This window comes from Neophocaena asiaeorientalis, unplaced genomic scaffold (assembly GCF_003031525.2).
Source record: "Neophocaena asiaeorientalis asiaeorientalis breed wild unplaced genomic scaffold, Neophocaena_asiaeorientalis_V1.1 scaffold239, whole genome shotgun sequence".
Lineage (NCBI taxonomy): Eukaryota > Metazoa > Chordata > Mammalia > Artiodactyla > Phocoenidae > Neophocaena > Neophocaena asiaeorientalis.
Window position 1 is genome coordinate 211,009 of NW_020175103.1, and position 26,372 is coordinate 237,380.

At 51.8% G+C, this 26,372-nt stretch overlaps 1 protein-coding gene across 2 annotated transcripts; it reads left to right on the forward strand.

The window, feature by feature from the left end:
• Positions 1–56: 56 nt before the first annotated feature.
• GABBR1 (gamma-aminobutyric acid type B receptor subunit 1) lies at positions 57–25,152 on the forward strand. Of its 2 annotated transcripts, XM_024764332.1 has the most exons (21): positions 57–256; positions 1,018–1,203; positions 2,589–2,609; positions 4,086–4,246; positions 7,530–7,664; positions 8,034–8,204; positions 9,266–9,367; positions 9,951–10,016; positions 10,459–10,650; positions 14,655–14,897; positions 15,522–15,585; positions 16,856–16,933; positions 18,280–18,430; positions 18,926–19,058; positions 20,373–20,489; positions 20,586–20,693; positions 21,087–21,180; positions 21,829–21,956; positions 22,530–22,658; positions 22,861–23,004; positions 23,704–25,152. In XM_024764332.1, exons 1-21 carry the CDS (start codon positions 235–237, stop codon positions 23,875–23,877), a joined length of 2,619 nt encoding a protein of 872 aa, XP_024620100.1. In that variant the 5' UTR covers positions 57–234; the 3' UTR covers positions 23,878–25,152. The 2 variants fall into 2 exon arrangements, with proteins under 2 accessions (XP_024620100.1, XP_024620101.1); XM_024764333.1 differs by lacking the exon at positions 1,018–1,203 and having other exon boundaries at positions 70–256.
• Positions 25,153–26,372: the final 1,220 nt, after the last annotated feature.

Consider the following 26,372-nt stretch of genomic DNA (forward strand, 5'->3'; position numbering starts at 1 on the left):
TTTTTCCCCACCATCCCTCTCTTTCCGCCTGCCTCTGGACTCACCCCCTCAGGTTGCCAGATCATACACCCGCCCTGGGAAGGGGGCATCAGGTACAGGGGCCTGACTCGAGACCAGGTGAAGGCTATCAACTTCCTGCCCGTGGACTATGAGATTGAGTATGTGTGCCGGGGGGAGCGCGAGGTCGTGGGGCCCAAGGTCCGCAAGTGCCTGGCCAACGGCTCCTGGACAGATATGGACACACCCAGCCGCTGTGGTGAGTAGCCTCTCAAAGCCCCTCTCCTCTTCAAGCGAATTCTTCTTCCTGTCTCAAACTTAGCATCATTGCTTGCAAGTCAGCACTGTAAATCCAGTGTAACTAAATTCACAAGTACATTTATTGAACAACTACTATGGAAGAGGGGCTTTGCTGTGTGCAGTTGCAGGCAGCAAAGTTAGCAGCCTGCGCATTTTATTTCATCCTCCCTTCATTAGGCCACTGCCCATTTGAGAAAATAACTTGGTTATTCATCTTGTGAGTTAGTCTCTTTGAGGATTATTAGTGGCAGATTATGCAAAAATATTCTAAAATGATTTCATCACATTTTCAAATACTTGTCTCTAACGGAGAGACCATATACCCCCAAACTAAAACCCAGTTTAACATGAGTATAAGCCAACGATAATAAGGCAAATCTGACTGTGCATCTAAAGTTACATACAGCCACACATTTCAAAGCCAAAGAACCGCCCACTGTAGCTGACTCTGAAGAGGTCCCATTTTATGTGCTTATAGCTCCATCTCGGGTTCCTAGGATGGAAATGCTTTTTCTTTTCTTTTTCTGTTTTTTGGAATGCGTGGATGCTTACAGGGTTAAGGGAGGAGTGGCGGCTATAGAGAAGCTAATCCTTTTAACACCTGCTTTCCTGCAGAGTAGGACGCTTGTGGACCCAAACTCAAATCTGAGCCCCCTCCCTGCTCCCTAGGGGGAAGGAGTCTTCTCCAACTCGCCTGTCTCTATTTTCCTGTCTCCACAGTCCGAATCTGCTCCAAGTCTTATTTGACCCTGGAAAATGGGAAGGTTTTCCTGACGGGTGGGGACCTCCCAGCTCTGGACGGAGCCCGGGTGGATTTCCGGTGTGACTCCGACTTCCATCTGGTGGGCAGCTCCCGGAGCATCTGTAGTCAGGGCCAGTGGAGCACCCCCAAGCCCCACTGCCAGGGTGAGGGGAACAGCTGCCTGCATGCAGCAGATGAGGACGCTTGTCAGAGGATGGGAGTGGGGTGGGAATGGATGGTGGGGAAACATAGGGTGCTATACAAAATGGGGGGCATGGGGGAGGCAGAGGTGAATGCTTAACACTTTCCTCCATCCACCTGCCTCAAACTTGCTGCTGCAGTCCCCCGTGTCCACTTTATCTATGCTGGTGGCTTCCTTCCTTTACCTTTCTCTTTTTTAATATCTTCCCCGTGCTCCCAATCCTTGGGTCTCACATTTTCTCCTTTCCTGTGAATCTCTCCCTCCATCACCCTTCTTAAGGTTTAACTACTCCAGTTTTCCCCAGCCTCAGTTCCTTTCTCGAAACTTAGAACTTTCTATGCATAACCTTCTTCTAGAATTGATCCCTCTCCCTTCATTATATACCTGAATTATTGTAAAGACTCAGCAATAAATCATATATCATATTTAGAAAAATCAATAATATTGAAAAGACTATCCGGGGTGGAAAATTATCAGGGTAAAAATTTAAAAGACTTAAAAGTGGGGGCAGAATTGTCAGAGTATTAAGGACAACCAAGGGATGGGGTGGGAAGAGGACAGTCCTTTTCTATACCTCCTGGACAACCTCCATCATTCCCCAAGGGAATCCGTCTTGTGTCCACCACCCCCTTTTTTCATCTAGTTCTGCGAACTTCCCCCTTTCCTGGGCACCCAGATTCTCCCTCTGCAGTCTTCTCTCCTGGGATGCAGGCATACTTCATGCTTCCTCTACCTTTGTAGACACTCTACCTTTCAAGATCCTTGGACCTGGCTTTCCTCACTTAATTATTCTGCTTGTAGTTTACCATTCCATTCTGGAAAGTGGGACTCCCAGCCAGGGGTGGATTTACTACGAAGCTAATGAAGTTTAAGCTCCAGGGTTCCTCACTTACACAGGCCTCTTCTTGTGCTCGAATAATGTAGAAGGTTCTAATAATGTGTTCACATGGTCATAGGTTTTTGTAAAAATTGCAAAAGTAAGATATTTTAACAGCAATAGTTTCAAATCAATTGCATTTGTAATTTTTTCACTTAAAGAGAGACCCCCAAATTTTATAATATTTAGGCTCCACAAAACCAGGATCTGCCCATGTTTTAGCTCTTGGCACACCTGTCTCAAATTCTGTTGTCCTATGAGCAATAAAAGAAAACCAACAAGTCCTGACCCACAGCCCCACCTTGCTCTTATCCCCAGGCACCTTCCCCTCAGAAACGCAGGCTTCTGCTCCCCCCCCCCACCCCGGTCTTCTTCGGCATGGACAGGTGTGGGAGGGGGCTGGGGATCAGGCCTGGGAAGCTGGGCACCACTGGTAACTCTTCTCTGATCCCCGTCTTTCCTGCTGCCAGTGAATCGAACGCCACACTCAGGTGAGATCGGAAACCCTCATCGCGTGCACAGCAATCCCCTTACCCTTCACTCTTCACCCTCCACCCCCAGGGATTCTGCCCCTAGGCTATGAGTTCTCATCCTTCCCATTCCTCCCCCACCTTCCCCCACCCACCCCAGTACGCGGCTGGCCCTTTCTTTCCCTACCTGTTTCCAGCCTCCAGTCCCGGTTTTCTGCGAGGCTGCGGTCCCTCCCATCTCCCCGCTTGGCTGCACGCCCCTCGGCTCCGCCTCCTCCCAGACTCCGCTTCGGCCTAATGGCAGAGCCCCAGCAGGGGGCGGCAGAGTGCTGGGAGACCCGGAGCTTCCACCTCGTCCTCCCCTGTGGGGTTCCTTCCGACCTTCTCTGGAACCTTTCCCTGCCTGCCCCCTTCCTAGGATTTCACCTGCTGACTCCATCAGCCTGGCCCAGCCATCTCACCCATTGCCAGGCCTCACTCTCCCTCCTTCAGCTCCTCCCCACATCCTTTCCTTCCCTACGCCCTTCCCCTTCTCTTTTATCTCAGTTCCTTCTCCCACCACCCTTTCTCAGCCTCTGTCCACCGAGCCCCGTGTTCCCTTCCTCTACCCCCATCACCTCCCCCTGTACCACGGCCCTCCCTCTTCCCCACCCAGCTCTCCCTCTCTCTCCAAAACCTTTCCCATCGCCCTCTCCCTCACCACCCTCAGTCCTTCACCCCAGCTATTCACACCCCCATTAAGACGCTTAGGCGCCAGCCCCTTTTCTCTCGCGTCCCACTCTCGTCCTCCCCTTCTCCATCGCTCGCCTCTCTTGGCTTCAGCCTCCCGCGGCTGCCTCCGCCCACCCCGCCCTCCCGGCACGCCCCTTCGCCTCGTTCCTCCACCAATGTTCCCTTAGGTGGGATCCTTCCCTTCCTCGTCCATCTCTTTCACCCTAGGGGTCGCATCCTCCCTCTCCTCCCCTCCTCTCACACTGTGGTTCCCACAGCGGCGCTCGCCTCCATCCCCGCCCGCTTCCTCCCTCCCTAACTCTGCCCCCCCACCCCGGCTGCCGCGCGCCGCCCTTGACGTCAGAGCCCCCTCCCAGCCCTGCATCTCCCTCCTCCTCCTCCCCTCGGTCGGTCAGTCAGTCCGCGAGGAGAGTCCGCGGTGGCGGTGGCGGTGGCGGGAGCTAGAGCCGTGGGGGCCGTACGAAGCCAACCTCCCCTGCTTCCCCGAGGCCCTGTCCCCCTCCTCCGCACAAAACCAGGGATGGAGGCGCTTCCCCGACATCCCTTCAGCAGCCCTCCCCGGGAGAAGTGTCCCCCCTGAGCTCCTCCTCCTCCCCCAGCAGCCACCCCCGCCCCCTGCCATGGGTCCGGGGCTCCCCTCTCCCCGGCTGGGGTGGCCACTGCCGCTCCTGGTGGTGATGGCGGCGGGGGTGGCTCCGGTGTGGGCCTCCCACTCCCCTCATCTCCCGCGGCCTCACCCGCGGGTCCCCCCGCACCCCTCCTCAGAACGGCGCGCGGTGTACATCGGGGCGCTGTTTCCCATGAGCGGGGGCTGGCCGGGGGGCCAGGCCTGCCAGCCCGCGGTGGAGATGGCGCTGGAGGACGTGAACAGCCGCAGGGACATCCTGCCGGACTATGAGCTCAAGCTCATCCACCACGACAGCAAGGTAGCCCCGGACATGGGAGTGGGTGGGAGGTGGGGGGCAGGGGGCCAGCTGCATGTACCTTAGCGTGAGTCGCTCCTGGGGTTGCCAGGCAGACCCCTCCCATGTGTGACTAGCAGAAGACAGGCTGGGGGTGCGCGAGCTCGGGGAGAGTCTCAAGGGCTGGAGGTTCAAGATGAGGGTCTAGGGGTTCAAGGTGGTTAATCACGCTGCAAGGCTGACCCTTCTGCTCCTGGAGACCCTTGGAAGTGCCGGGTGGTTGGAGAAACTGGGGATGGGTTTGGGGTATGAGCTGATCCAGTTCCTCCAGAGAGTAAACTAACCCTGGGATGGGTTGGGGGATGGAGGGAATGAGGCGGGAGCTGGATCTGGGGTTTACATTTACCATGGTAACAAGGTAAATCTTGGCAGCAGGTCGGAGCTGGAAGGAATAGGGACCCAATGAGCAAAATTTGGAGGGACTTGAGCGCTCTAGTTTATTTATCACAACAAACAGCAAGGTAGCTGTGGTCCCTACCTGACTCTTTCTCATCCCTTCATCCCCAGCCCTGTCGCAGATTCCTGGATTGTGGGACTATATGGCATATTATGGTTGGGGAAGGCTAATGGTCAAGGGATGGGCAGAGGCACTAGGAAAATGATGTGATTACAGGTCCACACAGGAGCCCCCGCAGAGCATGGGGATGGTGAAGAGTCGGGACGCAAGGAAGAGAAAGAGAACAGGAAAGAATGGCAGTGGGGAAGGGGGACCACCAGGAGGAGGGCTGGGGACAGCGAGAGACCCTGGGGAGAGACCCTGGGGAGAGACCCTGGGGCATCATGTGGAACTCGGCTCCTAAGTGTCTTCCCTGCAGCACTGTGGCCTCTGAGATGTGAGAAGGGAAATGGGATGTAGGGTTAGGGGGTGGGGAAGAGGGAGGGGGGGAAAGTAAGAAAATTTGGGTCCAGGGGTAGTAGGGGATAGTCCTGCAAGATTCCTTTCCCACCCCTATCCCCTACATGAATGATTGGGAGTATGGGGGAAGGATGTGGCACGTGGAAGGAAGGCGATTTGGGACCTCAAATCTATCTTCTCTCATAGGAGGCCCCGGAGACTTAAGGGATTGGGGAAGAGTGAAAGAGTACAGAGGGGAGCCCTTGGTGATCTAACACCTGGGGTGGACTGAGGATTTATATTCGTTCTTTAGAACAGCAATCTACACCTAGATATAGGTATGTGAGGAAGGTGCGGGCAGAAGCGGGGTTGAAGATAGGGCGCTTGGGGAGAAGACGGCACAAGGACTCTTAGGGAGCTCTGAATCCCTTCTGATGCTTTTACAGTGATTCTCAAACTTCAGTGTACCTAAGCATCCCCAGAGGAGTTTGTTAAAAATACAGGTTCTAAATCCTTGGTCAGGGATGAGTCCCAAGGATCTGCACTTTTTCCAGTCAAAATCCCATGAAGCTAACCCCAGGATGCCTATAGGAAGGGCCGCAGGGCACAGCAAAAGAATTAGTTAGGGTAGGAGAGGCAGGAAGAGAAAGAGGGTCAGATCCCGTGGAGGAGTCAAGCTTAGGAGAGCAAGAGAGGTAACTGGCTACGGGGGTTGGGGGGAGTATGGGGAGTGGGACAGGGAGGGATGGGTGCAGGCTTTAGAACAGGGGATTGAAGGGAGCTAGGGGAGCCCTGGGTGTGAGCTGAAACTCATGCACCATGACAGGTGATTCCCTGGAGGTGTTGGGGAGCAGATGGGGACCCAAGAGAAGGGGGGCTGGAAGAGAAAATAGCAGAGGCAGCGAGGGGGAGATGGAAAGGCAGACAAACTGGAAAGTGTCGTTTCCTGCCTGCAAATCCGGATCCTTGCTCCTTGCGAGAGCAGCAGCGGAGGAAGTCTATTGGAGAGGGGGTGAGAATCACGCGGCGCAAGGGATGTGCGGTGATGAATAGGGCGTGGAAGGGGAAAGGGGTGTAAGAGAAGGTCGGGAAGGAATGAGGAGACAGGAGAGACACTGGAGTAGTGTACATTGCCCTGTTTGCCTGTATCTTATGTGTTCTTATCTGTCCTCATTGTTTCTATTAACCTTCTCTTCAGACAAGAAAGAGAGGGCCACAGAGGGCCCTAGGGAGAAGCTGGGGGCAGGATCTGGAGTGTTAGATGCGGGAAGGTGGGACGTGAGAATGGTAAAGATACACAAAGATGCCCAAGTGGGAGGGATGCAGAACCTTCCAAACGCGCAGTGGAGCAGACACTGAGCGCTGCCCTTAGCAGGGGTGTGGGTGGGCGGGCAGCAGGGAGCTGGTTCTTTGGGCCAGCCTCCCCTGGCTCCCCCTTCTCCAACTTCCCACCGTGTCCCAAATGTCAGGCCTCAGTGGGAAGCGAGCAGGCCCTAGGGGGCCTTCTTTATTTCCTTCTGCTTGCCCCCCACCCCCATATCACCCTCCCCAGTCCCCTCTGTCTCCTGTCTGTCCCCTCTGCCCTGGCTCCCCACTGGCTTCCATTTCTTCCCCACTTCGTTTGGGGCTCCAGCAGCTTCTAAGCGCCTTGTTTCCTTTCCCAGCTCCATTCTTCTCTTTCAGGCACCCCTAAAAGCATCTGGTTTCTTGAGCATCCCATTCTATTTATTCTCCCCAGCTCTTCCCTCATCCTTGTTTCTCCCCACCCCCTTTTGCCCCTGAATGTCTTTTTTTTCTAATGCACCCGTCAAATGTCAGAGCCCAGCAGGAGGACATGGATCCGCTGAGCCAGGACCCCCTGGTGGTCCTGTCCCTGTTCTCTCCTGTTTATTTATCTCTAGCCCTGAAAAAAGAAGAGGGAGAAAAAATAGTAGGTGGGAGAGGGAGTTTGCAGAGGTGAGGGAGGACTCTTCATAATATGGCTTTAAGGAGGCTGTCTGGGGACTTGAGGAAAAATTTATTCATATTCCTGCAGACTCTTTTCTACTCACAGATGTTTGGAGCATAGAAACCTGGGGAAAGGGGGCGGGGTGATGGAGCGAAGGTAGGCTAGGGGATGTCTGAGGATGCGCTGAAAGGAGGGAAGGCAGTGTTTGCATACACACTGATGGGGGGTGTGCAGGAGAGGATGTGGGTAAGGCGCCAGGTGGAAGACAGAGAAGGGTGTTTCACGAATGAGGGGAAAGGAGACTCAGGAAGGAGAAGAAATGGTGATAATGACAAAAGGGTTTCAGCAGAGGGATAGGTAGTGGGGGAAGTAACTAGGTTGTTGGGGGAAAAGAAAAGAGTAGGTGTTGCAGGGAGGGTAGGAGCCCTGGGGGAGCTTCCCTCATCCCCTTCCTCCTCGTTCAGTGTGACCCAGGCCAAGCCACCAAGTACCTGTACGAGCTACTCTACAATGACCCTATCAAGATCATCCTCATGCCTGGCTGCAGCTCCGTGTCCACGCTCGTGGCCGAGGCTGCCAGGATGTGGAACCTCATTGTGGTAAGCAAGGCCCTGGGGGCCAGAAGGTGGGGCTGTCCCCTGGGCTGTACTAAAGAGGGCGGGTATTGCAGACCACAGCGGGCCCACTTCCGAGATAGAGTCCTTTGCAGACCTGAGCTAGTTGGCCTCCTAGCAACACTGGCCTGCCAGGGCTGCAGATGACCTGCTCTCCATCAGAAGGAGTGGAAGTCAGCTCAGTGAAAGGGCACCCTGATGGAGGGGGCTTTTGAGAATCACTTTTCCTTGGGCAGAGGTAGGGAGACTTGGATAGAGTGAGAGAATCCCAGAGGCGGGGAGGGGTTGAAGGAATTCTCGGCAGCTCTTAGTGAGGCTGCCGTAAACATGCCATCCTGTCCCCATCTCTCGTAGCTTTCCTATGGCTCCAGTTCACCGGCCCTGTCAAACCGGCAACGCTTTCCTACGTTCTTCCGAACTCACCCGTCAGCCACACTCCATAATCCTACCCGGGTGAAACTCTTCGAAAAGTGGGGCTGGAAGAAGATCGCCACCATCCAGCAGACCACTGAGGTCTTCACCTCGGTGAGGAGGCACAGGGTGAAGGGAGCCTTTGCTCAAATCCCAGCACAGAGAGATGTGACACGGGATTCATTGGGGGGGCAAAGACCTTGATTCTTTATCAAAACCCCACATTCCGAGTGGGTTAAGTGCATGTTCTTCCTGTAGCCGGAGGAATGAACAAGTTGAGTTTCTGGGACCCTCTCCAACTTTCTGGTTTTAGGATTTTTTTTTTTTCTTCCTGCTTTGAGGCTCTGTCCCGCAGACAGAGAGATTCCAAGTGACCCAGTTCTATTAAAGTAGGTTCACTCTAAAGTTGAGGCATGATAAGGGAGAGAATATGAGATAAGAACCTGTGGAAGTAGTAGATTCCAGAGGCACTCAAGGGGAGGTGGTGGGCGTGTGTGAAGAGAAGAGAGGGAAGAGAGAGGGAGGACGGAGGGAGAAGGAGAGAAGAGAGAAGAAAGAGGCAGACAGACGCATGCATGTACATGGTCTGGTAATTGATTCAGAGATGCGGACATGCAAGGAGAGGTGGAGGGGAAGAGGGAGACTTGTGGGGGAAGAAAGGAAACACCTGGCTCTGTACCCAGAGAAGACAGTCTGCTCCCTCTCTTTAGTTCTGTTCTTTGGGTCCTCTATTCACTCTCGTGTTCAGTGGCTCTTTAATCCTCCCCCCAACCTTCTCTCAGTGACTCAGGACATTCTCTGAGCCTTTGCCTGTCTGCCCACTTGCCTCTTGAGGTTGACATCATCCTGCCTGTACTAGACCCTGCCTCGTCTTTTCTGGTTCCTCTCTTTTCCTTTCCCCCATTTTGGCTGTCAGGTAGGAGTGGGGTGATGGGGTGACTTCCCTGGGCACAGATCCTCAGGAGGGGCTCACCAAGCACCTTCCCAGCTGGAAGCTACATCTTAAGACTCCAGATGCTTTCCTTCGAACTCTCCCCACCGGGGACAGGGCTGTTGAAGGGAGGTTCAGAACGTCTCTTCCTTTGCTCTGAGAACGCAGCCCTCTGTACTACCTCCGGTCTTTACTCCTTTGTGCACCCTGTGTCTTTTCTATTTGCTCCTCATCGCCACCCAAGACTCTGGACGACCTGGAGGAACGGGTAAAGGAGGCTGGAATCGAGATTACTTTCCGTCAGAGTTTCTTCTCAGATCCAGCTGTGCCCGTCAAAAACCTTAAGGTGGGATGGCAGGGGGTGATGGGCCCAGCCTGCAAGGGTCTGGGTGGGGAAAACAGTGGTGGGTTGGAAAGGAGAGTCACGCAGGGACAGGTTTTGTTTTTTGTTTTTTTTTTGGTATTGAGGTATAATTGACATATGACATTGCGTAAGTTTAAGAAGTACAACGTGTTGGAACCTCCCCGGAGGTTCAGGGGTTAAGACTCCGCGCTTCCAGTGCTCCCACTGCAGGGGGCGTGGTTTTGATCCCTGGTCAGGGAACTAAGGTCCCACAAGATCCCACATGCCTGCACGGCCAAAAAAAAAAAAAAAAGTACAATGTGTTGATTTGGTACATTAATCTATTGCAATTTATTACCGTTGTAGCATTAGCTAACACCTGCATCATGCCACATAATTTCGATTCTGTGAGGCAATAGCATCTCCTGGGGAAGTTTAGCTCCATCTTCTGGCTGACATTTATCTACTACCCATTGAACAGAACCCTGCACTAAGCACTTAGGGACAGGAAATCAAAGCTGTGAAAGTGCTTGGCTTAGTCCCTTCCGGCGTCCCTCAGAAGCTCTGTTCTCTCTCCATTCTGTAGCGCCAAGACGCCCGGATCATCGTGGGACTTTTCTATGAGACCGAAGCCCGGAAAGTTTTTTGTGAGGTGGAGTTGGAATCTGAGGATGGAGGGGCACTGGGTGGGCTCTTTGCCTTGGGTGTCTCCTGGGCTGTCCCCTCTGCATCTCTGAACGAATGATCGGAGGTGAGGATTAATACGAAATCCCTATCTGTTGGCTCTGACTCCACACTTTGTCTTCTCACACATGTGACACTCTCTCCAGGTCTTATTTTCCTATCGCTTTGTGTTTATGGAGGAGCCTGTGAATCCCATCTTCCCTGCCTGGCTGGAAAAGACCACTTAAAATAGAGACTGGGGAGGCACTTAGAAGGAGGAGGAGTCCAGCCTTCCCTACTACCCCCAGACTTGTAGATTTCTTGTTTCAATTCTCTGCTCTTCTCTGAATCTGAAGAGGCTGCATAGTGTCAAGTGAGATAAGACAAAGAAACAAAACAAAGACCCAGCCCCCCTCCTCCTCTGCATTCAGGTGTACAAGGAGCGGCTCTTCGGGAAGAAGTACGTCTGGTTCCTCATCGGGTGGTATGCCGACAATTGGTTCAAGATCTATGACCCGTCCATCAACTGCACAGTGGACGAGATGACCGAGGCGGTGGAGGGCCACATCACCACTGAGATTGTCATGCTGAACCCTGCCAACACCCGCAGCATTTCCAACATGGTGAGTGTGTGAGGACTTGGAAGCTGGCACCTGGGCAGATGGAGGGGACTGAAGGGGTCTCTTAGGTGAGGGGAACAGGTATGGAGTTTGGAGGTCTAGGAAGGCAAGGGGCCTCTGCCTACCCAGAACTTGTTTGCATCGCGTTTCCTGTGGATTCCACCTCTGCTGTGACTTCCGTGGGCAGAAAAGAGAGAGTTATGAGAGTGGTGTGTTCAGTGGGCCCCTGATGAGTTGCAGAGCTGTTACCTTGGAAATAAGGAGCAGTCGGCAAGAAGTCAAATGAGGGAGAGGCGTTAATGACAATATAGATGCTGCATCTGCAAGCACACCTTTATAGGAGCGCTGTTCCTGGGCAAAAATTCGTTTTATTTTCTTGGTGACTTCAGAGCACTTTAGAGTTGCTTAATATTCACTCCTGACTGATACTCAGTTAGCTTGGCTTCTGATGCTTTTTTAATGATTCTCTTTTAGAATTTTAGAAGTAGAAGGGACTTTTGAAACCAGTTAGCCCCAGATAGCTGGTTAGTGACAGACCTGGAGCTAAAAGACACACTCTGGTGTGGGAATCAGCCTACAGGTGAGGGGCACAAGTGAGTAGGGTGTGGTGTGGCGGGGAGACCGCTTTCTTGCTCTGCACTGCATCTTAAAGAGTACGAGAATCTTGGGTGAGCTTGATAAGGGCAACCTATGTGTCTGCTTACTATTCCAAGTGTAGCCCCAGGTCTGGAATACCTGCTTTGGAGAGCATGCTAGGGGCGAGTGAATGACTGTAAAGCCACCCTAATATCTTATTTGTTAAATGTTGTAGTAATAATCAGTTGTAGTAATAAAACCAGGAGCTTAGATACATGATTTCAGTGATCCTCATTGCAATACTCTGATGTAGACTTTTCATTTCCATTTTATAGACCAGGAAATTGAGACTCAGAGAGGTTAAGTGATTTATTGCAGGTCACCAGCTACTGAGTGGTGAAGCTGGAATTGAATTCTAGTTGAATCTAACTCCAAACCCTCTGCTCTATCACCTCCCATGGAAAACCCTGAAGTCTCACTAACAAGCTTGTACTTTTATCAGCTAACACTGTTTAGCAGATGACAGTTTTTGAGCAAGGGAGAAATAAAATCCAGGAATTTTATTCTGCCGTGGATTGTGATGGAAAGGTCAGTTGCCACAGGTACTCTGATCATGGATACTGTCCTGGGACATTTCCAAGGGATCTTGGTTGAAAAATACGATGGAAAAATTCTGCAAGATCACTTCCCTGTAGAGCACCTGAGAAGTGAGTTGTCCCTGAGAACCTGTGGAGGTAGAGGAGCTGGTAATCAAAGCCAGAACGGCTTGTTGGTACCCTGAGCCCAGGACCTGCCAATAGTGGCTTCTGCCCCATAGCAGGGAACTAGAGGAGCTCCTGGTAGGACACAAGGATTTGGTTGGGGGTATAGGGGGACTTCTGGGCTTTTGAACAGGATGAGCTGAAGGGTCTCTTTCTGGCTCTTCATCTCTAGAGATGGTGTCTGCCTTTGAGGTCTAGAGCTACTGCTAGGCCTGCTCAGTAGCCTAAAATGCCAGGTGAAGAGGCCAAGAGTTTTCAGAGGGTAGATGCCATCTTAACAATTGACTAGAGAAGAGGCTGTAGATGAATCAAATAGGACCAAGAGAAGTGGACCAGAAGCAAGGGTCGAGTCTATGGCCCAGAGTCAAGGAGATTTAGAAAAGAAGCAGAGTTGCCTTCACTCTGTAAGGATGGCCTTATGTTTAGATAAGTAGTTCTCAAACTTTAGCTTCTGTCAGAACCACAACTGGGCTTTTCCCTTGGAAGTTCTGATTCAGTGGGTCTGGGGTGGGGACAGGGACTTCACATTTCAACGGGCTCCCTGGGGATGTAGATGCTACTGGTCTGGGGAACACACTTTGGGGACGCTTAGGGCGGGGGTTTTCAATCAGAGGTTGCAATGTTTAGGGACAATTTTGGTTGTCACAACTGGTATCTAATGAGTAGGCCAGGAATGCTTCTAATCAACCTGCAATGCATAGGATCGTCCCTACAACAAAAGATTATCCCGCTCAAAATGGCAACAGTGCAGAGATTGAGAAACTCTGGTCTAGAGAAAGAGTTTTTAGGAGCCAGATACGGGAGAGTGGATTAGAGTGGTTTCGGAGAAAAGTAGCTCTGGGTTGGAGCTGTACTAGAGATCAGGTACGAGGCAGCACACCTGGGGGTAAGATTGTCAGTAGATTCTGATTGGGACAGAGGTCCCGTCAGACCTGGGTATGATAGAAAATAAAAATCTACCTCAGGATACACATTTTAGATCACCATTGGGCACCTATTCTCATGCAGAGAGACAGCCAGACAGGGCTGTTAAAAATTTAGGGTCACAAATTTGTACTTGGTCAGTTCACTAATTTCTATGGGTTGCAGAATTTGTGTTCAGTTTTCCTTAAGCCGCCTTGTAACATTTGCATTTGAAAATTTACAACCATCTTTGCTGACCCAAAGGGGAGAGATTTTTTGGTAATTTTAGTCATGGGTGGGGACAGTGGTGCCCCCAGTGGCCAAGTGTGTTAGTGGTGGTGACCTGGAGCCAGCAGAGAGTATGGATCTGGGCAGGGGACGGTGACATGCGGAACAGATGATTCTCTTCCCATCTGGGTGATTTTTGGATGCAGTGTTTACTTTGAACTGAAGGTCGGATGGACTTGGAGGCTGAAGCATGACTCAGAAAGTCTCAGGCTATCTAATGTCTGTCAACGGGTGCTCTCGGAGAGAGACATTTCAGCTTACAGAGACAGTGTAGGGTAGTTGGAAGAGTATGGACTTTGAATGGGTTTAAATCCCAGCTCTTCCACTAGCAGTATAACCTCAGGCAAGTGAAACTGTTCTGTGTCTTAGTCTCCTTATCTCTTTCTAAAATGGGCATATAATAGTATTTACCTCATTGGATTATTTGAGAATTTAATAAGTTGATATATGTAAGGCCATATAAATGTTAGCTATTATTATGATTAACATTATTCTGTTTAAGGAGTGGTGATATTAATGAAACATTTCAACAAAAGAATTAAGAGGACTTCTTCATTAGAGTATGTTTGTATATTAATAAATTCCAAATCTAAACAGAGTTGTGTAACGCCCCTGTGTATTACCTGTGCCGTGCCAAGAGGTGGCCACTGAACCTTTCCTCGTACAGTTTCTGGGAGATAAAGAAGGGCAGAAGTGATTTTCCCCATTATATGGAAGACATTTCCAAAAACGGAAGCAATTTACTTACAGTCATTTAGCTAAACAATGTTACTGCCAGGTATAGAAATTCAGGTCTCTTGATCCATTTCATGACAGAGCTAAAGGAGCTATTATTCTTTTTAGCTTTCTTGGAAAAAAAAGACGGAGGGTTGGGAAGGGTGTGGGTAAGGATTGAATAATTGACTTCAAATGTGTGAAGGGTGTTCCTGCAGTCCCAAGTCTTCTGAAAACCCTCCAAGAGACAGTGAACTGAAAGCACGCGAGGTTGGCAGGAAGTTAGCATGCTAAAGAAAAATCTTCCTGGTTGACAGAGTGAGGAAGGCTGTGGTGTCACCTTTTCCGGGCTCTTTCAGAATTGGAGGAGCTGTTAGTTCCTGCGTCAGCTCTATTGGGAAAGTCTGAAGGCTGACAGAACACCAACGCTGCCACCGGTCACTGGCGTAGCCAGGTCTTTGCTTTGCCCTCTCTGCTTTCTGTCCTTTGCTGTTCACTATGCAGAGCATCTATTTATTAAACTTCTCTGCTTGCAGTTCTGAGCTAGCAGCTGCGCACACTAAGGCCATCGGACCCAGCTAACTCCTGCTCTAGTCTAGTAGCTTCTGATCTGAGACAGACACGTGGGTATAGTTAAAGATGTTGAATGTACATACTCTCAATCTGACAACGTGCATGCAAACCATCCTTTCAAGTCGAAGTGCCGGAGCAGAATCAGAAGCCCACCCCCACTCCAATCCTTTCCTCCTGTTCTTCCCTCCCCAGACGTCCCAGGAGTTTGTGGAGAAACTGACCAAACGACTAAAAAGACACCCTGAGGAGACGGGAGGCTTCCAGGAGGCACCCCTGGCCTATGATGCCATCTGGGCCTTGGCATTGGCCCTGAACAAGACGTCTGGAGGGGGTGGCCGTTCAGGAGTGCGCCTGGAAGACTTCAACTACAACAACCAGACCATAACAGACCAAATCTACCGGGCAATGAACTCCTCGTCCTTCGAGGGTGTTTCCGTGAGTTACAGCAGCCCCTCACTTGCCTCTGTCCTCCCATCCAGAGAGACCCCTCCCAGCTCCTTCTCCTGGAGACATGCGTTCTGTCTTTCTCAGTTACCTCTCTGCAATAATCGGTCTCAGACCAGGGAAGTAGGAGCCCCCAAACCAGAAAGCCCCGTGGAAGGCTAGAAGGGAAATGGTATATTCCGTTTCTTTCAACCTCTCCCCTCACTTCTCTTCAGTCCCGATATTTATGAGTCAGATGAAAATTATAGGATTTTAAAAGAGGAAACAGCGTGAAAGATCATCTACTTATTCCTTTTAAAGTGGGGGAAAACAGCGTCCAGAGGGATTTGGTGGCTTTCTCGGGTCACACAGCCAGAAGCCAGGTCCCCTGGTGCTCTATCTGGGGATTTTTCCCATTCAAATCTCCTGGGTGAAGCTTCTTTTCAAAAGAATAATGTTTCTAAAATCTAGGGTATAGGCATCTGGGGTATGTCCTATATGCAGGCAAATGCCATAAATAGAATTCATTCAGAAGCTCGATTACATCAAAAACATAAGGATTCAAAGAGTTCCTGATGTTCTTTTTTGCTCTTGCTTTTATCACTTTGCCTTCCTCCACATGTTTCTCCCCCTCAGGGCCATGTGGTGTTTGATGCCAGTGGCTCTCGGATGGCGTGGACGCTCATCGAGCAGCTACAGGGTGAGCACAGGGGGGTGAGGGAACGGGGAGGTCGGGGGCCAGGCTGGGGCCGGGCTAGGGCACCGTCTGGGAGGAGAACACCAGGAGGAGACATCAAAAGATTGCCTTCGTGCCTCCCTACCTCCTGCCCGCTCCTCTAATTGTTTTCATCAAGCTTCTAAATAATAATAATAGTAATAATAATAATAATGATAATAAAAAGCTTAGCTATGGGTGGGTTTCTCTGAGTTGCAGTGGTTGTGCATGCAGATTGAAAACAGCCACTCTCCTTCCCCAGTGGCCCCCATTTTGATTTGAAAGATTTCCCTTCGGTGGCTTGAGTTGAGGGGTTCATGAATTGTTTGTGGCACACTCATGGACTCAGGAAAAGCCGAATCGGGGAAACCTTCTATTTTTAAAGGGAATCCATTGCATTTCCTTGATTTGTAAATAATTATTTCTAATTTTTCTGTAGTGAGTATAGTTTGGCTTTTCTAGATGATATTTTCTTATACCTTAGCGCACTTCACGTATTTGCAAAACTTCTGAATTCGTTTTTCAACTCCACCCCCATCTCAGCCTCTTAGAGCAGGGCCAAAAGAACCATTTCTTGGCCTCCTGTGAAAAGTTTCTTTCTTTCCTTCCCCCCACCTCCCACACCCTGTCAGATCTTCTTTGTAACCAGGACAAGAGGGAATAGACTTCAGTCATGGTCAAAGGGGTGTGAATTGGCTTTAGAAGGGAGAGTTATGGTAACTGGGGCAGCTCTAGAAATCTTAGGAGTGACTGAATTTCACTTCGTGGCTTTTTAAGAGGCAGATGCAACTTGTCTAAGGAATTAGAAGCCAAGTCAACGGAAGAGAAATTTCTAAAATTAAAATGAAAGCCTCTGGGAAAATAGATCCTGTGATTCTGTCTATCATGAGAGGGGGGAATAAGCAGAAACACGTTGAAAGGTTTAGAAGCCAGAATCACAGTGAGAGACATCTTGCTGAGGTGTGAGCCTGTGGAATGGGTGGCAGACATACTGTACAGCCTTCTTCACTGAAGGGCTTTAAGCATATAAGATACTCTTATTTGTTTGCGTTGCCTTGGAATCCACCCTATAGTGCTTTTAAGTCAGATTGCTGATTCAAGTGACCCCCAGGTCCTCCCAAGTATCCTTCAGGGGCTCAGGTGAAGGGAAAATCAGATACGGCCATGGAGAACTACTTTAGGGAAGTGGGAGGTTGAGAATGCCTGGGATCGGCTCTTCACCTACCTGTGGTCACTCCTATGATCGTCCATCCAGGTGGCAGCTACAAGAAGATTGGCTATTATGACAGCACCAAGGATGACCTTTCCTGGTCCAAAACGGATAAGTGGATTGGTAAGTGGATCCTGTTTATACTTTCCTTCAGCCCCTCTGAACAATTCAGAAAAATGGTGTTTGAATGAGTGTGGGGTGGTAGGTGCCATTAGGTTGAAATATGCCGGGAGATGGGCCAGGGGCTGGGTTTCAGAGAAAGGGAATAAAACCACCAAGACGTGGGTAGGGGAGACTGGTGTATTTGGAGAGGGAATAGGCGGTTGGTAGCAATGCACTCTTAAAAATAGTACCTTGCTGGGATGACTGGGGATTAGAGGCAGGGGGTGGGAAATGGAAACTCCATTTGGGTTTCCCAGATGTTCTGGTGACTTGAGGTATCTAAACCAGCTACTTTAATCCTAGAGTTGCCTCTTCAGCTTTGATAGGAAAATGGTTGCTTAAACTGTAGGAGAGGCTGCAAAACCTCATTGAATTGTCTTCTGCTGAAATGTGCTTTTTAAAGAGAAAAAGGAAGCAATTATGTTCTTTGTGTGCTTGGTGAGCTAAATGATAGGAAGTGGGAAAGATACTCGAGGTGGGCGAAAGGAGGGCTCTATTGATCAAACAAAGGTTTGGCATCTTGAGGAGGGAGGGGAGACACAGCCGTGGAAGACAGCTGCCATCTGCCCTGCCCAGCTGAAATCTAGTAGTTCTCAGTACTGCTGGAGTTTGGAAATTTTTTTTATAATTTGAATTTAGGACAGTGTCTGTATTGCTATAAATGCTTCATGGCCTAAATTACGCTTTTTTTAAAAAAAGCTAAGCAAATTGAAATTAGTCTTTTTTTTTTTTTCCTTTTTTTGAACTCTTTGACAAGTTTGAGCTTCCCTTTAATAATAACTGAAAAACACCTTTGGGAATATCGCCCCGACAGCAGTAAAATCATGGATCCATTTTTGAAAAAAATTTCCTCCTGAGGTTAGGAGGCCAGACTCGGTACTTTGAGGGACTTTAGCTTCATGGTTCTATGATTGTCTTTTGCAGCTTTGGATTTGAGTTGTAAGAGACCTCATACCATTTATTTCTCAGTATCCCCTTCTTTCCCCTCTGTTTTCCTTTGCCACAAGAAAGACAGAAAAACACAAAGAACAAACAGTAACGAAAAAAAAAAAAAGACTACAACTTCAGTGATACAGCTCAGCTTCTAGCTCCATCTTCTAGTCTCATTTCTGATTGTTTCCTAAGAGCCCCAGCATCAAAGAGCATTTGACCTGCAGCGGCCCCTATTCAGGGCAGTTAGGGTCTCCTGTCCTCAGAGCTAAGACCTGGGTGCCCATCAGCAGCTTTGTCCTTCTTCCCTTTCTCCCGTCCCACCTTCATCCCTTTGTCCTCCCTCCTTTCTCGTCCCCCTCCCCTGTGCCATGCAGGAGGGTCCCCCCCAGCTGACCAGACCTTGGTCATCAAGACGTTCCGCTTCCTGTCACAGAAACTCTTTATCTCCGTATCCGTTCTCTCCAGCCTGGGCATTGTCCTAGCTGTTGTCTGTCTGTCCTTTAACATCTATAACTCCCATGTCCGGTAAGTTTCTCTTCTGACATTTCCCTGTCCTTTCTGCTTCTCCAAGATAACAGTCATTTGCTTGAAGGGAGTGAGAAGGAAACTGTGTAGCTTCTGAGGCTGTGTATCCTTGAGGTTTCCACTCTGAATTATTGCTTTCCCAGTGACCAATGGGAACAAAAAAGGAGAAACCAGCTATAACTCCCATCCTTGCTCCAAAGCAACTAACGGGGAAAAAAAAAAAAAAGCCTTTGGGACCGGGTAGCACAGTGTACGGCTCTAATAGATTGTGTGTGGCGGGGTCCCGTGCAGGAAGCCCTCTGCAGCCCCGCCACGACCCAGCTGGCTTTGTCTCTCGAGGCTCCGCTGCCTGCTCCAAACCTGCCTTCCTCTGCCCGCGGCCCTGAGGTTGGGGTCAGGCCCTTGTAGGGCGTTTGGGGAGCTGAGCCTCCCTGGAGAGGAGGGGTAATTCTGCTCTTCTCCCTCTCCCACCCTCTGCCTCTGCCTCTGCCCTAGTTACATCCAGAACTCACAGCCCAACCTGAATAATCTGACTGCTGTGGGCTGCTCTCTGGCGTTAGCTGCCGTCTTCCCCCTCGGGCTGGATGGTTACCACATCGGGAGGAGCCAGTTCCCCTTCGTCTGCCAGGTGAGGAGGGGGTGGCAGGTCCCTTGCGGAGCATGGCTCTCCCGGCCCCTCAGGAGTGCCTTCTGTGATGCGCCATCCCCTGCCTGTCCTTCTCCTTGTCTTTCCCTGACCCTTGTCCCAGTTCCTTCTCCTGGCATCGCCCCTCTGGTCTCTGTCTGGCTCCGTCCCTTCTTTCTGTGCCTCCAGAAGTTTTCATTCTGGAGCTCACTTGTCAGTTCCAAGGTTGCCATGGCATGTCTTGCAGAGAAGAGGGGGAAGGTATCGAAGGCGAAGGAAGGGGGTCTTGCATAGAGAACCCTTGGACAATGGTGGCCTGTCTGTGGCATGGGGGCTGAGAACAAGAACTGGGGACTTCCCGTGGGAGCCTTAGTTGTGGTTCGGAAGGACGGAGGCGGGGATCTGAACCAACAGCAAGGAGAGCTGGGGGAAGGGACCACTCTCACACAGGGAGGAGGCCTTGTGGGACTCTTGGTACGTGGAAGGTTCTGGGGCTGCTTCAGCAACAGTATTGGTTTGGTTCTCTCTTATGCTGGTGGGAAACACCCACCCTTTTCCCTGCCCCTCCTTGCTCCTTTCTCCTCTGCCCTGTGCCTGTCCTGATCACACACATGGCATTTGTGCACACATACACCTACAGTTCCTCAGAGGCTCTCTGTCCCCGGTGAGACCTAATGCAGTGGGAGAGCAGACAATTAGCTGCAGTGACATATGAGATGCTTCTGCTGTGGGAGCAAAGAGAAAGCAGCTCACTGTGAGAGTAGCTGGGCGGACCTCACCAAAGGCGGCATTTGAATAGTGAAGGATGCAGGGGATTTTGTCAGCTGGAGAAATAAAGGATGGTTACTCCAGGAGCAGAGGGAGCATCCTATGGGTAGCAAAGACTCAAGGGTGAGGGCGAGCAAATGAGCAGTTCAGCAGGGCTGGAGCACGGGGCAGGTGAGGGCCTGGGGGGAGATGAGCCTGGGAATTTAGGTGGGACCGTGTTGTGAAAGGCCTCTTGCCACATCTGGAGGTGTTCAGGCTGTGAACACATCAGGAGGTGTTCACCTGTAGGCACTGGAGAGCAGTCAGAAGTGACTAAAACCCAGTCTTTTAGCACGATCACCCAGGTGGCAAAGTAGCAAAGGTGGATGGGAGGAATTTGTGAAAGGTAGGGAGACTCGCCACCACCCCGCTGCTCCCCTTCCCCCCGGCCCCCCTACCGGCTGCGTCCTGCCTTCCTTGTCATCTGTCCCCTCCTACAGCCTGCCCCATCCTGGCACAGTCCCACCTGTTGCCCCGCCCTGTTCTTTCCTGCCCTCTCTCCTTTCCTAGGCCCGCCTCTGGCTCCTGGGTCTGGGCTTTAGCCTGGGCTACGGCTCCATGTTCACCAAGATCTGGTGGGTCCACACGGTCTTCACAAAGAAGGAGGAAAAGAAGGAGTGGAGGAAGGTGAGCTGCTTCCGATGCCTCGGTCCCTAGCGCCTTGGCTCTCGGGGTTTGGAGGACCCCCACCCCAACACGCCTGTACTCCGTGTGTTCACCCAGACCCTGGAGCCCTGGAAGCTATATGCCACGGTGGGCCTGCTGGTGGGCATGGACGTCCTCACCCTCGCCATCTGGCAGATCGTGGACCCTTTGCACCGGACCATTGAGGTACCGCTTGGGAGAAGGCCCTGTGGTCAGGAGGCCGAGGGGGGCTCCGGCGCTGCATGTGGTCTTGAGGAGAAGAGCCGCTCGTGGGAGGTGTTTTCCAGCCCAGTGCCTCTCAGCAGCTCTACCTCCTTCCTGGAGGGAGCTGCACCAGAGGCTCTGGATTCCTCTGAAGAAAAGAAGTGGTGGGGAGCTGGCAGGATGTGCAGACTTCAGATATCATGGAAAGTGGGGGAACAAGCACTTTTAAGGTGTTTAGGCAAATGCTCCCGGGATCTGGCATCAGAATTGAGGATCTCATCAGAAAGAGGGGGCAGAGTTGGGAGTCAGGGATTGAGCAGAGGTGGGAAGGGGAGGATGGCAACCGTCTTTCCTGTGGCCCTGTCTCTCCCTTAGACTTTTGCCAAGGAGGAACCGAAGGAAGATATCGACGTGTCTATTTTGCCCCAGCTGGAGCACTGCAGCTCCAAGAAGATGAATACATGGCTTGGTGTGTGGGACGTGGGGGAAGATGCCACTAAGGCAGGGGGTGGGGTGGGGCAGGGACAGTAGCTTTGGAGGGAGAAGTGTCTTTGGAAAAAGGCAGAGAGCTCACGTGCACCCAGTGCGAATGGCCTCCTGTTTGTCATTGCACTAATCTTTTCTGAGAATGGGGAGAGTTGGTCTTTTGCGTGAGGAGCTTAGGTCTAACGCAGAGATGAGGCAGAGCTTGGATTCATCAGAGGGATCAGTGATGATGCCTCACCCTCATCTCCAGACCTGACACCATCTCTGTCTGGTCAGCTCCCTGAAGTAAGACCGGGGCTGTGAGGGGTCAGGCCCCCTTTGGCCTTTTTAGCATCCCTCTGACCTATGAGCACAAATGGCAAACCTACCCTCAGTGTGGAAAGCCGTCTTCCCACCTGGAGAATAAGGGAGTGAGACACTGTGTGAGTGAGGTCGGGGCGAGTTGGGTGGACAGTGGGGGCAGCGGACAGGGAGGGGTGTGCTAGGTCAGAACGGGTGGATTGGAGAGGAGGCCCCCTTTTCCTTGTGGGGCGACCAGGAGGAGTAACAGCAGGTGGAGAGCACAGAGAGCAGGGGAGTGAGTGCAGCCTGAAGGTCTGGTCGCCCGCGTGACCCTCTCCTGCCATCCTAGGCATTTTCTATGGCTACAAGGGGCTCCTGCTGCTGCTGGGTATCTTTCTTGCTTATGAGACCAAGAGTGTGTCCACCGAGAAGATCAACGACCACCGGGCTGTGGGCATGGCCATCTACAATGTGGCGGTGAGCTCCCCGGACCCCTGGCATCGACCCTGGGGACGGACTATAGCAACCCAGGTGGAGTGGCCTGGGACGAATCAGGTGCCAGATGTGGGGTCAGCTGGGTGGAGGTCTTCAAACGTTTTTTAATGTCTCGGATTTGTTAAGCACTTTACAGTCTATAAAGCACACATTAATCTTCATACAGCCACCCAGTGAAGTGGATATTAGCATCCCCACTAGATAGATGAGGAAGCAGAAACAGGTGAAATTACTTGTCTGTGGTTCACAGGCTGGAATCTGGGTCGAGATTTCCTGTCAGGGATGCCCAGGGACTGGCTCTCGGGGACTCTGATGTGTGTATAGAGGTCCTGGGAGCTCCTGCCTTGAGGGAGGGGTTGACCTAGAGCTGAAGCTGGGTTGGAACAGTTTGTTTGGCATTCTTCTCAACCTTGGGTTGAGGACGATCCTGACTTTGGGTCCTTTTCAAATGGAAACTTCCCCAGGAACCTGTCACCATAGACTCTCTCCCGGGGAAAGACCTCGGCTCTTGTCTGAGCCGGCAGATCTGCGACCCCAAACATGTTCTGCCCCCAGGTCCTGTGTCTCATCACGGCTCCGGTCACCATGATCCTGTCCAGCCAGCAGGATGCGGCCTTCGCCTTTGCCTCTCTCGCCATAGTTTTCTCCTCGTATATCACCCTGGTTGTGCTCTTCGTGCCCAAGGTGTGGTTCTGGGTGTCCTCCTACCCTCTCCAGCCCGTGTCCCCTCCACGCCTTCGTCGCATGTCCCCTCCTCCCACTTTATCCCTTGTTTCGGGCCCAGCTTGTTCCTCTTGTTTTCGTTCTTTTCAACTGCAAGCCAGCGTCAGCTAAGCACTGACACAGTCCCTGCTCAGCCATCCATGCCCCTAACCTCCACCCCCAGATGCGCAGGCTGATTACCCGAGGGGAGTGGCAGTCAGAGGCGCAGGACACCATGAAGACGGGGTCCTCAACCAACAACAACGAGGAGGAGAAGTCCCGGCTGTTGGAGAAGGAGAACCGTGAACTGGAGAAGATCATTGCTGAGGTGTGCGGTGAAGGCAGGGCTGGTGGCGGGTCGGGGAGGCCCACGTCTCAGGTCCGGCTTCTGGAGGCAGAGTCTGAGATCAGCCTTCCGGAGCCTGTGGTTTACCAAGGGAGGGTCTCAGGAGACAAGCGGCCAGGGAGTGAGCGGAGGGGGACAGGGAAGGGGAAAGGGTGGCGCTGGCCTCAGGTAAAATCGGGTGCTAGCCTCGGCAGGTGGGGGCAGGTGGGGGCGGCTCTGGAGCACAGCTGCACGGTTGGCTTCACCTGCGGAGGAGCCGAGGGGGTGGCCCTGGGCTGGGGGTGGCTGGCTGCGGGCCTTGAGTGTACCCTCCAGTGAGAGGGGTCTGGGCAGGTCCCCAGGGTGTCCACTGTGCCCCCGCTGTAGCTAGAGGCCAGCGCAGTGTCAGGCTGGGGGGTGCTCAAGCTGGGTTAACACCAATCTGTGCGTGAGTTACTGGAAGCTGTGTGCACGGACCTGTGTCCCCTCCCCCCAGCCCCTGTGTCTCCCTGATCTCTTTCCGTCACCTGGTGCCCCACTGTATTCTTTCGGCTCTCCCTGTTCTTTCCCCCATGCCTCGCGTTACTTTCTTCTGCCAGTCCGCCCCTGCGTCTCCCACACAGTTTCCTCTGCCTCTCTTTCCCTCCCCCAGCCCTTCCTGACTTCCTGTCTCCCAGTCTCCCAATTGTTTTCTTCCTCCAGAAAGAGGAGCGAGTCTCTGAACTGCGCCATCAGCTCCAGTCCCGGCAGCAGCTCCGCTCCCGGCGTCACCCTCCGACACCCCCAGACCCCTCGGGGGCCCTGCCCAGGGGGCCCCCTGAGCCCCCCGACCGGCTTAGCTGTGATGGGAGTCGAGTCCACTTGCTTTACAAGTGAGGGCGGTGTAAGGGGAGACAGGCCAATAGGCGGAGGGAGAGGGAGAGGGAGAAGGGGAGGGGGTTGGGAGGAAGCAGGGGATACCAGCCCCAGGTGGGAAGAACACTACTCCGTCCCACCTCTTGTAAATACCTGCCCCTCTGCAAGCCCCGGGGTTTTCTGGGTCTCCAGTACTCCCGGAGCCAGGCCCTGTTCTCTCATTCGTTCGTATGATTTTCTATCTCTACTTCATAACCTAGTTTGTACCTGGCCTGAAGCTTCTCACTCACTGGCTCCTCAGCAGCCTCACTACGTACACCCTTTTCTTTTCCTCTGTCTCGTTGCCACGGCAACCCCACAGCTCCCTTGCCTTTGTGCTCTGCTCCCATCCAGCAGGGGTCTCCCCAGAGTGCTCTCTCTACCCTAACAGGGCCTGGCCATTTCTCGCACCATCCTAATCTCCTTCCAACCCACTTGCCCCTCCACACATCCACAAGTTTTGTTCCTCTTGAATTTTGCTTCTGCAGGGCACTCATTCTTGTTGCCAAGGCTCACATTCTCCTCTCTGCCAGACACACATTCATCCTCCCCTCCCCTGCTCGTTCCCACTGCACAGGCTCCTGTGTGCACACGCGTTTCACACGTGCTTTCTCCACCCTTCCTGTGGCCGCATGTGCTCCATTGTATTCCCTTCCCTCAGGGCTGTGTGTGCCCCTCTCATGGTCATGGGTGTGTCCTCGTGAGGGCATGTGTGGGTGGGCGTGTGCCATTTGTCTAGCATGTCTTCCCTGTGTGCACACATCCAAGCTTATCCATGCACTTTCCCTGTGTGCCCTCATGGTGCCTCGCGTACCCTCTTCTTTCTGCACCTTAAAATCATTCTGTTCTTCTAACAGAGTCATATGCACCCACCCTGGCCACTGTTATGCACTTTTCCCCAATTCATGTTTGGTGTGGCTGCCCACATCCTCTCTTTGTCACACTTGGTTTCCGCTCGCACTCTCCAGCCTCTCCTTTGCGCTCATGGACCACCCTCGGTCCACACTCACAATCGTCCTCTCCCAAGAGTGCTCCCTTTGGTTTTGTGTTTTTCTGGGGGAAAGAAAGGAGAAGAAATGGGGGCGGGTTTGGGGAGCTGCTTCCAGTGGATATTCGGTGAGAATCCTGACCAAAGGAAGGCACCCCTGACTGTTGAGATGGAAGATGGTCCTATGGGGCGGGAGGTAGCGTCCCTTTTGCACTGTGGTGTCTCTTGGGGAAGGAGCTCCCCAAATCTCAATAAACTAGTGAACGGAGTGACTTAGCACCTTGTTCTTTACTGTGAACAGAGTGGGCTTCAGCCCAGGGAGGGAGGCTCGGGAGACTCCACGTTGATGAAAAGGCACTGCAGTGGAGGGAATGGAAAAAGGTGTTTTAGTGAGGGCTTAGCAGGGCAAAGCAGGACACTATTAGGACTGAGATTAGTGAGGGATGACGTTAGTGGTTAAAAGTGTGGGCACTGGAGTCTAACTACCCGAGCTTCAGATTCTACCACACGCAAAAAATGTCCTTTATTCTCCAAGTTCTCGCTTATGAAGATAAGACTCATCACCATCGTCACCATCTTCATCACCCAGCCCTCCGCAGGGTGGTTGCAAGGACAAGTGCTCACGATGGTTCTCGGCTCACGGAGCATGTTGGGTAAACACTAGCCACTGTTGCTACTGTTTAATGAGTTCTCTGACAGTGATGGGCAGGTATGGGAGCCTGGAGCATTTGGCTGAACAGATGTGAGGAGTCTTCTTCCTAGGAATTAAGAATAACAAAAAAATATGACTGCTAGGAGGCAGCAGATGAGATGGCCCCTGAGTGCTTCCAGCCTTAAAAGTCTTTGTCTAAGAACTCTGAGCATCTTGGCAGGAACTGGATATCCACATGAAAGAAAGTATTGAATGGCCAATGGAAAACAAAACAAAACATTGCTTGGGACTTTTGTAATTCTTTGTGTCCTCTTGGAGAAATGCCTTTTTGAAGCTCAATTTTTCTCTTTCCCCATAGTACTGATTTGTTTAAAGTGGATTTTCATTGTTTTGCAAAAGAGCTGCAAGGATTGGATGGGCCCTCATTTCACCATCCTCTGGAAGAGCCAAGTTCTGAAGTTCCCTGAGAGCATGGGTGGTTAAATCTTGGACCAGCAGTACTTGAAAACCATTCTACTGTGATTATCCACATTGGACCAATAGGACTTGATTTGAGTTTCCCCTCTTCCCACAATAGAATATTCTCGAGAAAAGGGGAAGAAGCCTGTGGATTAGGTAAGCCTTTAGTGTGGAAAGTGAACAGTTGGCTTCAGAAGCAGCAGCAGCAGGTATATCCCAGGCCTGGGCAGAACAGAAGAGACCAGAGTTACCACCTTGAACTTTCTTTGCACTTAGCGGAGCTGCAAATTACAGAGGGTCAGTTCTACTGTGCCAAGGTCAAGCCAGACCTTCTTTGCTGGCAGGAGCACAGACAGGGACCAGGTCAAATGGTAGGGC